At 44.8% G+C, this 11,856-nt stretch overlaps 1 protein-coding gene across 1 annotated transcript in view; it reads right to left on the reverse strand.

Annotated features, from left to right (window-relative positions):
- Positions 1-468: 468 nt before the first annotated feature.
- Positions 469-11,856, reverse strand: part of AGPAT3 (1-acylglycerol-3-phosphate O-acyltransferase 3) — a gene marked incomplete at its 3' end in the record, with an annotated part of 15,744 nt that continues 4,356 nt past the window's right edge. Inside the window, exons 2-7 of the mRNA XM_010161490.1 lie at positions 10,307-10,476; positions 9,951-10,112; positions 7,138-7,291; positions 6,599-6,701; positions 2,842-2,917; positions 469-667 (exon numbers count right to left, since the gene is read on the reverse strand). Coding sequence (XP_010159792.1) covers positions 469-667; positions 2,842-2,917; positions 6,599-6,701; positions 7,138-7,291; positions 9,951-10,112; positions 10,307-10,476 — 864 coding nt within the window. The remainder of the gene's footprint in view (positions 668-2,841; positions 2,918-6,598; positions 6,702-7,137; positions 7,292-9,950; positions 10,113-10,306; positions 10,477-11,856) is intronic.

Here is an 11,856-nt window from a genome sequence, read left to right on the forward strand (position 1 = left end):
TATTAATATTATTAATAGATAATAATAATATGCTTTTATGTTGATTAGCAGGACAGGTAGTATGAAAACTGATGCATATTCCACCTCCCCTAAGTTTGGTTTTGAGGTTTTATTTGGTGGTGTTTTTTCTTTTGAGGAGGGGGTTGGGGGTTCGCATCTTCTGTTTGGTTTTGGGTTTTATTCATAGACAAGGTGTGCAGTACAAGCATTTTCTCCTTCAGGCACCACAATAACGGGCTACAAGACTCACGTGCTATTGATTTCTGCAGGCACTGCCTAAGGTACGAAGGCAAACCTGCCTGGGCTAAAGCTTCAGAAGCAATAAAAATGCTATACAACACAAAGGCTACAGAGCGAGCTCCCAGCACTCTTCTGCAAGCCCCACTCATACGAATTAACACAAAGAACTTATTGGAAATAATGGATCCTGTTACATGTCACTCTGAGCATTTTCTCTGCTTTTATTACCTGCTCCAACAAGTCCCAGGAATGCAAGGATAAGGAGAGGTGATCCACTTGCAAAAACTCCAAAGCCAAATGTGAAGAGAGGAGAGAGGAGAACTGTGGCCCAAAAAAGGAAGTTTAGGAGAGTCCATGGTCTCCTAGGAGGTTTAAACTGCTGGCCAGGAAATATGCCTTCCTGATTATACATCTCTTGCAGAGCATCCTGGGAGAAAGAGAAGACAGAAGAAAACATGCTCATAACGTTTGCAACAAGCAATCCACGGGTAGTCCCCTCCAGGGCAGCATCGAGGACAGTATCTGTGGTGAAGGCTCATCAGGAGTAGACAGCATCCCCTACCACCTCCTGTCATTTATCCGGGTGTTTCTGGTGACCATCAAGCCTACCATAGTAGCCCTTTGAAGCCACTCGTGGTCACCATCAGAAACTGAATCCATAGCGGCTCCCCACTACCGAATACCTTCATCTCTTCTCTTAACTGCTTAGGAATTTAGGGCAGCATCAGGCCAGAGGCTAATTCAGACACTACCAGCCTCTCTGCTGGGTATTTTTTCTTCCTGTTTTTACTTCCAGAAAGGTCAGCATGATTTAGTTAAGCACAGCACCAAAATGCTGTATATACAGCCAAAAGAGGAAGGCAAAGCACAAGCTACCAGCAGAGACAGCGCTCTGCCAGCCACAATCCCGGACTTCAACAGGTCCATTGCATCCTGAGCCAATCCTGCAGAGACGCAACCGCAAAAGGCATCGCTCGGGAGAGGCAGGCCCACAGTCTTCCCTCCATTTCTAAGGACATTCTGTAAGGTTTCCAAGCCATTCCCAAGGATGGCTCAAGTTTGGTTAGTTCTTATTTTTCCCTCTTAAACTGTTTTCCTTTTAGCTTCCCTCATGAAGGGCTGATAAGGCATTCCTTGCCAATAACAGCCTTTTGAGGACATACCCTCTGTGCCAGAAGAGCATTTTATGGATCCCAGTTACAACATATTGCTCCCATGGCAAGATCGATACAAAATATACCCAGGCATACAAGTAATACCTCCCCCGGCAACAGCTCACGCCAAAGTTGAGCAGAGGTACAGCCAACACCGGCAAGGAACACCAAAATTCCCCATCTGCAAGGAAAGCAGAGCATCCTGCCCGTGGACTGGCACCGAGTGGAGTGAATGCCCTGCGCTGCGTCTGCTTAACTCTAAATTTACTGTTTAATCAAGCAGGAGCCAGAGAAAAAACATCCCTGTAAAATACACCTTGACATCTGCTCCTCCAGCCAGGCAACATCAGAAAGAATTCCTGCATCAAAGAGCCTTCTCACAAGGGAATTACATGACAGCACATCCCTGATGGCAGGAGTCAAGGATCCCAATGATTTTATGTAATTATTTATTGATTTTAAAAGACCTGGGAAGTGGAGGGAGAAGACGGTGATAGCTACTGCTCTTTGTCAGAGAACTTCTCTCCCCTTAACTGAATCAGAGATTAGGTATTCAAGCAAATTCATTTACAATGAACAAAACGAAACAGAACAACCTGCTGCCTACCTGCAGGCTAAGCGTAAGCTGGGAAATGCCGCAGCACAGGCCAAGAGAGCAGAAGAAAGCCCAAGACAGTTAAAGTTTCTGTGCTCCTCTTTCCCCACAAAGAAAAGCAACACACACACAAAGAAAAAAAAAAAAACACCAAAACCCAAGATACACATTTCAAGTACAACAATCCACCAGTTAGGGCTGGGAAACATTAACTGCAGGTCTCTCCACTTCCCTACAGAACTGTTAAATCTGTGGTCAAGAAATTAACCACCTAAGGTAATAAAAGAAAAGCTTTGGGCCACTTGAAGGCATGTTGGCCATGTGCTACATCAGTCCCGGGCAGCAGATCCCAGGGACTGTCTGCACCACGTCACACACCGCTGCAGAGGTATTACCAGGAGGCAGAAGGAAAATGACAGTGGAAGAAACATGAAAGCATAGGACAATTGCAGCTAAGAGCCGTGACCGGCCATTCCTGACAGAGTTATCATTCTTCTTGAGTGCCTAAAAACACCCACGGGGAAAATGGAGCTTTTAGAAATGTGTGACAGAGTCCCAAGAGCTGAAGAATATAAAAAGACAGTGGATTACTAGTAGTCTTCCACAACTCGAGCGTATCTCTGAATTCCATTGTGCTTCCCAGCAATTTGAGACCTACTCACTAGCCAGCCCTCAGCAGCCAAGGGGCTCTTCCATACTGATCCTTCCGGCAGTTTGAGGGATGGCTGCCAAATTATACATAGTATTTCCATCTCTTCTCTCCATCCAGTGGAAGAATGTGTGTTACCCAGTGCCTTGACACACCACCCCTGTGAAAGTCCCAAAAGGGAGAACAAAGTAAAAGCTGGTTACCTTTTCCTGGTAAAGCTTATGAAGCCAGTTTGCAGCTTCCTTTTCATCTTGAGGGATATCTTCCAGAGGAAACCTCCTAGTTCAGCAGAGAGATTGAGAAAGGAAAACAAATTAAGGGAAAATCCAGGTATTTGACTTCAGACCTCTTCTAGGGAACATCTGCCATTCAACGAAGGGCATAAGCTACAGGTAATAGTGTCACTGAGGGCAGAGAAGAACTGGGACTTAGGTTAACACCCGATTAGCCACATAAAAACTCGGATTCCTAGGACCAAAGAATCTGTACAAGCTCCTATCAACTTCAGAGCACATTAGTAAAACAAGAATTTCCCATTCAACCACTGTTCTTCCTTCAGTGGAACTGCCAGTGGTTGATTCCCAGCAAACTCGGACTGAGGCACCCAGAGCTGGGGAAAGACAAGCAAGTGGCAAAACCCAGGCTGTTTGTTACACTTTGTTAGTGAAAACCCCATTTTGAAAGGATTGGGAGGGTTGGTTAAAAATTCCCTTTGTACCAGCTCTAAGGAAAACACCTTCTACAGCGACTGCACTTCTCTCTCCTTGCCTCTCCAGCCCTACAGACCGGGGCACGCAGCTCTGGGCACACAGGAAGGTTACGCCAGCCCGACGTATGAGAACAGGCACCTCCTAAGAGCCGCTCTCTAGTGGCGAAGAGCCAACCGTCTTCCTGAATTCTTTTCTTTTCCAAGACAGGCCACAAGCGTATCGTCTCCTTTCCCAGGCCCACATCTCAGGCCCGGATCAATTCGGAAAGGAGCCGTTTGCTTTGCAGAGGGCAGGCACACACCCTGCTTTGGCAACACTTGGACCGCATCAGGGCGGGAAGAACAGGAGGGTGACCTCTGGGAAGGCTCTAGACACAGTGACCCCACATACAACTTATTTGCTGCTGTTCAACCGGGTAACCTAATTCTGCAGTATGAACGAAAGCCTTCAAGTCTGCAGCCGCTGAGGGAAGACCTTCTAATGCATCCCTAATAATTTCTGCATGCCATAAACGAACTGAACACCAGATTTTACTGATTCACTTTCAGCAGCTCTGACAGTAGGATCTGGTCAATTCATACACATAACGCTCAGTAAAAGCTCAGTAAAAAGTCATTTGCTGAAAGCTCTCTGGTAAAAGTGCCGCCGCATCGCTGTCACCACTAGAGGGTCCTCACGGCAACAACATTTGGTCACTGAGCAGATTATTTTCCCTGGGGCCAGCCAGGACAGACTGCAGAGAGCTAAGCTCCTTACCTCTGCACAGGTAACTGCATGCGCACACGCCAAGAACGAGAGCTTATGCGCTTCCTTTCTCTGAGCTAAGCTAAGCCTGCTGGCACATTAAGGACACGTTACATTTTCAGCAGAAAGACTGTAAAAATAGTTTCCTTATTCTCACAGCTTCCTCTTCAAAACAGAGAAAAAGCTTCAAGTGTAGGAAAGCGTCTTCAGAACGTTGATTCAGTCCACAAATGTATTTTAAATTAAAAGTATCTGAACATAGCCATTAATTTCTCTAATGGGATTGAATCAGTAATTTTACCTGGCAACATCATCCTCACAGAATTTTACAAACCCAAATCTCTTCTAATGACCACTAAACACTGCATTTCTCTACTCTCCTCCTCTCACCAACAAATAAACCCAACTTGCATCTCCGTCAGCAATCCATAGGATATTGAACTGAACGCAGCTGCTCTTCAGCGTATAGTTATACAGAGGTACATCCACCTACGGGCGCCCTGGGATTTCGCTGAACACGTCTGCTGTCAGTACAGAATTATGGGTGGCAAATGCCTGACCGGCCGTTTTGCCAGCTGGTAAGCTGTCTGCTCACTTCCCTCCTCAGGAATACGTCTGGCAAGTGTAAATTGTCATGTTGCTTTTAGTCAGGACAGAGTTAGTTTTCTTCACAGTGGCTGGTATGAAGTTATGTACTGGAGTTGCCCTGAGAATAGTCCTGATAAGGTGTTTGTTAGTTGGTGCTAAGGAGTGTTTGTACCAGTTCAAGGACTTTACAGCTTCCGATACTGCAGCTTCCCAAATTTCCCACTACAAGCAGTGGGGGAGGGGGAAGGGCAACACAGTTCAGACAGCTAACCCTGAAGTTGTATCTCATTCCACAGCACATCATGCTCAGTGTATAAGCTGGGGCTGAGCCAGTGGACCATAGCTTGTTGTTCGGTAGTTAGACAGGGAGTTGGTGGGTCAGTTGGTTCTCAGTTGCTCTCTCACCCATGGGGGCTCGCTCGGACTATGCTGCAATTGCTCTCAGGCTCTCTGACTCTCACTACTCAGGACCTGGCTGTGCATTGGTCAGGGGGTGGTGAGCAATTGTAGCCTATGTTTTATTAATTACATTTGGTTATTAAATTGTTCTCATCTCAATCCACAAGCCTGCTTGTTTTTTCCTCCGATTCTCCTCCTCTGCTGGAGGGAAGGGGGGTGGGAAGTTAGTGAGTGGCTGTGTGGTACTTAATTGCTAGCCAAGGTTACACCCACAACAACAGTCAAAATGAAACGCCATGCAAATAAGTGACCCCATCTCTCTCCCCATCATCACCGCAGCCTTCTTTCCAACTGAAAGACTAGAATGTTGTGGAAGTTGCAGTATGTGAGAACAGAACTGGAACACATGTCCTTCCCTTCCTCATGAGGGCTGCAGCACTCTGCCTTGCCAGGATAGCTTTTCTTTCACAAAACTGTTGCTGCACTACCTCGACACAATGGAAAAATCAGTGTGATCCCCCATAAAGTCTTTCACCCTTGGAGGCTCTGGCCAGACAGACCTGTCCTGTAGAAGGACAGTGTACAGAGGCAGTGCTGCACACCTGCAAGGCACAGACCCATGGCCAGAGGAGAAAGGAGCGGGGGAAGAAGCAAGGCTTTTTTAACAGAACAAAGCATCAACCTCATCACCAGAATATAGCAGTGTTTTCCAAAGCATGGGTGAAGCCACCAGAGAAGCAGGATTGAAGTAGCAAAAGAACTGTGGAAACAACAACCAGGTCGTTTGTCAAGTCCAAACATAAAAGGGAAAAGAAGAAATTCAACAGGAAAGGGCTGGTAGTTTTTATGATCACAGAGAAACCTTTAGAACAGAAGGCAACAAGGTGAAAGCAAGCAAGAAGGCATGCGTGTGTATGCACGCACATGCGTACGTGCTACATGGAGTTTGGTGTCAGCAGTTACTCTTTCAGGCAAAAGAGTAATGAGGAATGCACCCCCTCATTCTTATGGTGTCTGAATTTCAGCATCATTTAAATTGTAATCTGCTAATCAAGCCACGTGAGAGAAGGAGAGAAACTGGCACAGTAAGGAGTTTTAAACCATTTACTACAAGAGACTAGTGAGGTTGGACAGGCTATTTATACTATGCACATGCTCACAGGGGAGTGGGAAGGGGGCAGAACAGTTGGTTTTCTGTTCCCAGCAGAGAAGGGAGAAAGGTGGACTAGTGCTCTCACTGCACAAAACGTGGGAAAACCCCAGAACAACAGTGTGGTCATACCCAGGCTTAAAGAAGTCCACCCAGTGCTTTCTGACTTGCTGGGTGATATCATGGGATCTCACACATGAAAGCAAACTGAAGCAGGGGGGAAACAGGGAGGTCTTTGTGGCCCGCAGAAAAGCTTGAAAGACAAGGAAAAGGGGACTACAGCAAAGGACGTTACCCCGTAAAATCTGAATTCAGTTCAACATGCCAAAGCATGTATCCTAGGGCTCACCTCCATCATTACACGCTCACCTTACACACATATCTGCTTCGTATTTCTTTCCATAAAGAATTCCTAATAAAGACGGATTCTTGTTTCCTCTGAAATTCAGTGTTACATCATACACTGCTGAAACTGTTAGGAAAAAAAGAAAATATGGCTGTTATGTCAACACTTCTAGCAACTGCCTTGCCAGCATCCTTGCATCAGGCAGCACCAGGGCCTTGTGCAAGGCTTGTCAAGTAGCAGAGCTCTTTGCTACTTTGCATTTACACATTGTATTTATCTTTATCAGCCACCCGACATTCCCAACTACGTAGCATGTGTGGTATCAAAACAGAAGGCAACTTGATGAACTAAGCAACAGCGACACACAGGAAAGCTTTATTAGTTTCTCAGACTGGTACCCGAGAGAGTTACGCGGCCCAAATCAATGGGTGACAGGCTGAATGCGTATCACTGCCAACCCACTAATCGTGACGGACATGATGAACACCGCGCTCTGCCACGCAGAGTAAACTAAACGACACGTCACAGTTAACGCAAAGCGCAAGCAGCAGCTTGCCGGTACCTGTTCCCCTGAGACACTGGACAGCAGTGGTGAAACCTTTGGTTCTGGGCAACAGGTGGTATTTCAGTTTGGGCAACCCCTTGGACTCGGCCACCTCCATACTGATACGATGCTTGGTCTCTGTAAAACGGGTTCCTTCACAGTACAGGAGAAACTAGCACAAGACAGAAGGCAAAAATAAGAACATCTTGTGATCACAAGAAACCGCACAGAACACTGAAAACCTGTGTGAGATAAGCATACATCCATGCACGCACACACGCTTCAATTGTCTGATCAAGCCTTAAAAATAAGCACCACCTCTCAACTCATTTACAACAGTTTATATATATAACAACACTGGTACCAAATTTAAGGGTGACAAAAGTCTAAATGGTTATATCTGATATGTTTACTTTAAAAACAAACAAACAAAAACCCTAGAAGCTTTGGCTGGCCGATGATGGACTAATCTGCAAATCAGAAAAAGCAACCCAGATACCAGTATACAACCACTTTAGGAAAAAAACATATTAATCACTAGCCATCTCATTGGAAGTTTGTACTGTACAACCAGAATTACTCATCTGAAGAGACTTGTTTTTCTGAAAGCTTTTCTGATTTTGGGGGTTTTTGGTTGGTTGAGGTTTGGGTTTTGGGTTTTTGTTTTGTTTGGGGTTTTTTGTTTGTTTTGGTTAGTTGTTTTTTTTAAATTTGTATCAGTTGTGTTCATAAAAAGTAGTGCCTTTCCCTAAAACCTCTACCTCGTTCATCTTGTAAGGCACCAATCTGACCATGGCGTCCTGAGTAACTATTAAGGACTTAAATCCTCCCGTACTGACTTCAAGCAGCACAAAACATCGAGCTGTCCTTCTCCAGCTTCTGTATTGCCTCTGCTCTACTCGAGAGAGAGACCAGAAGCAATGCCAAGCCAAGAGCAGGCAAACAAAGCCCTGGTGTGAGCTCCTGTTTATCCCCGGCCTCTTTGAAAAGCGGACATCATTCACCCTGCGCCAGCAGAGGAAACTCTGCTCTGCTGCGTCTGAACGCTCTGCATCCCAGGCATGCAATGGAGGGGGAGAAAGGCTGGTTGCTCCTACTCCCTCACAGCAGAACCCTGCAGTGCTGTAATGGCGCGATCCACAAGACAGGCTTGTCGAACGCATGGCTATACATCTGCTCTGTGCCAGTGCTGCGGTCGCTTGACTTTTCCTCTGTCACATACTGCACACCACAAAGGCAACTTAAACGAATGTTAAAACCACAAAGCCATAGACATGAGAGCTCGACCCGCCAGGGTGCGCTGAGAGAACAGGAACGGGTCCTGCAATCTTCGTTTGGCCCCTGAAGGCCCATTTGTTATGAAAGCCTGACCAACGACCTGGTGAGGAGAGCACAAGGTACAGAGCAGAACTCCGCAATCTCAACCCCGCTCTGCAGCGCAAGCTCCTTCCTCTGCGCCAAGCTCTCACCCTCTCCTACTCGATGGTGCAGCGGTCCGTCTGGACCAAGTAGGCGAGCGAGTTACTGACTGCGCTGCCACGCACGTGTAAGAAAGGCCTCACAAAGGAAGGTTGCACAGACGGCCCTGATCGCGGCGTTTAGAACACACAAAAATTAGGAAATTGATTTCCTCAAGTCAATTTTAATCATGATTTAAATTACCAAGCAGGAAGTCTTGATTTAAATAATCAATGCTAACTACGTTTTGCATTTATATTTTCCAGTTTTCCCTAGAGACTAGTTCTTGGTTCTCAATCGCAGAATCGTTATGATGTACAGATCTGCAACTAAAGTACAGTCTTGAGATTTTTTTAATTGGTAGGGTTTTTTCCTTTTTTCCAACACTAATCAGGAGGATATATCAAGCCTAGTTTGTACCCGTATATTCAAGCAATTAAGTAGTTTAAAATGCATTCTCCAGATTCTTATTTTTTTATATCTTTGTAATGACAGAAAACCACAAATGACGTATTCATGGTGTACTAGTTAAGGCTTACTATTTCAGTCTTCATTTTAACAAGCTGTACTGGATAACACTGAAAATCACTTCAAATGCACAAAAAGCCTGTTAAAATGTTTTATGGGCCAAATAACTGCACATTACGTGTGCTGCTATAAAAGCAAATCAGTAAATTTATCAAAGCGTTCACATTCAAAGCTAAAGAAAGGTTAATAGGTTGATTATACCACTGTGTTACTGCAGGAATATCTAACAACGTTGCACATAATGAAACACAAATCTTTCACGCTTGACTTCAAGTAATGTCAGAATCAAAAGGAAAAGCTAACTGCAAAAGCAGATGTAAAGCTTGCCACGTGTTCGTAGAGACTTCTTGGGAAACCTGTCATTTCACAGATCAATGAACATACTAGCAGGAACTTCCTATCAAAAAACGTGGCCTGTGCATCCCCCCTGCTCCAGAAAGGACTTCTGTTGATGTGTCTTTTTAGCCTACATGGAAGTTAAGGTCATAGAGATTTAGTAGTCAAATGTGGGCTGTTAATTATTATTTTTTAAAAAGGATAAAAATAAGTTCAGAAAAAATTAACAAATATTACACAAGTTTAACTTATAAATTATCTACAACCTTCTAATCATCTATGCAAGCTTCTGAAGTGTTTTCCAAAGTACTTTCCTTATCACCGGGCAAACAGAGCAACACTTTACCAGCATATCCCAGAAGACCTCCTGAAACACAGCACGTGTTTTCCACTTGAACAAGGGTGCGAGCAAACCTTCTCCTGATATGTAAGGCTACAGTGCCACATGAATGCCTCTGTCACCATTTCATTTCTAGCAGTTGATGCCAGGGGAGGAACCCAACACTTACCCACATATATTCCGGATAATCAGCCAAACGTTTTAATCCTTCAATAACCGTGTCTCTGTCCTCTTCCCATTTCCTTTTGCAGAAAACAATCTCAAGGAAGTACCACGTCCAGCCAATTAGGGGCACATATAGTAGCTCTCTCTTAGCAAGAACTTTGGAACTCTTGGAGAAAAACAAAAAGAACCACACAAAAATGTCATTTGCTGATTTGTACAATGAGCTCAAAGACATTAAAATTAAGATGATGAAAAGTTGATGGAATTATATCTGGAATCTCAAATGCAAAAAAACTGTAGGTCCATGGGTTTTAAACAGACCTATAGTCGTCTGAAGGGAAAGCTCACAGTCTCACATACCCCCAGCACTCCGAAACGCTCCGTCATAGTCCAGCCGCACAGGAAGTCGATTTCAAAGTTATGATTCAAGATGATGATGACGTGCTCTTTCCCAAAGGTGTTCACCGTGGCCTCGTCGGAGAACAAGGTGCACTCTGTGCCTGACCACCATTCCAGCAGCATGACCAACTCTGACAAACGTGACGCGGACAGAGAGAGGAGGGGTCAGGGGTGCCAGCTGCAGAAAGCGTTTAGTGTTTCACCTCCAGCCCCATTCAGTGCCTAGGCTAGTCACCGTTTCAATCCAGCTCAGTAGAGATGAAACGAGAGCTTGGACGGGTGTAGACCGAATCACATTGCCACCCTTCACCAGTATTTAGGGCACTAGATATATGCATTCTGGGTAATTTAACAGGTTTTTAACAGCAACAAGTTTAGGCATTATATTATGATTCTATATTCATGATCACTGAAAAAACCCCCAAAACTTTGTGCCTGAAAACAGACACAAGGCACAGAGCCGCTGATTGCTCCACTAAATGAGCACAGTTTCTCCCAGGTGGAATACAAATTATGCATAGATGCAGCCTAATGCTTTTACTCAACACGAAACAACCTTCATGGAGGTAAACAGACCCATAAAGGGCTTTTAAAGGGATACAGTGCCGTAGATCTTCCGCAACGGATGTTAATATTAGAACACAGGACTCCTAGCGTTCTGTATTATGGTCATCAACACAGAGTCAGACGCACTGGAGAATTGAGCTAATTTATCAAAATACCTGGCCAAAGACAGGAATTGTAAATTGTGACTTTCTTTTACTGCAAAACACAGAATGAGCCCTTTGCCTTACGTCTTTTCCAGCTTTTCAATACCTCAGTGTCTCTCTTACTCCACTCCGAACATTTCCTTCGTTACACACTCTTCTTATTTTCCACCTCCACTTTTTTCATCTTTAAAAAAAACCCTTCCACAGAAATTCAGCTGAATGTAGTTGCTGTGGTTGGTCTGTTTCTCTCATTTCAGTACAAGGAGGCAGGTGGAAAGCACTGCTTGTATCTTGGGACAACTATAAAATGTATGAGAATATTTCATTCTCCCAGTAGGAAGATTCGCTTCCATGCAAACTGTAGTTGTTGGTATTGTCTCATTTCAAAGAGTTATGGACGCAATCAAAACCTGGTTGCACAAATATGGCAGGTAAAAAGTCCAACTCTATCCACATCACTATAACATACTTGCAGGGCCAAAATTGGAAGGTGTCCCTTCGGCTCTCTGCATCAGGTTCTGCCATGCAGCATTTCAGCTTTCCATCGAGGCACCCAGGTTTTGCAAAATGGAGCAGTGCCTTCCTGCACAAGGGCTTCTGATCATGGGATCATGACAGGGTAATCTATCCTTACTCTGAAATAAGAATGGGTCCCCTTTTGGAACACATCAGGAACACACTCACAGTATTTGGGTCAATATGAAGAAAACCAATCCTGATCAGCTGAGGACAATAGCTTCACTATCATGTACTGTGTGCTGGCAGCCCAGAAAGCCAACTGTATCCTGGGCTGTATCCAGA

This window comes from Eurypyga helias, unplaced genomic scaffold (genome assembly GCF_000690775.1).
Source record: "Eurypyga helias isolate BGI_N326 unplaced genomic scaffold, ASM69077v1 scaffold10001, whole genome shotgun sequence".
Lineage (NCBI taxonomy): Eukaryota > Metazoa > Chordata > Aves > Eurypygiformes > Eurypygidae > Eurypyga > Eurypyga helias.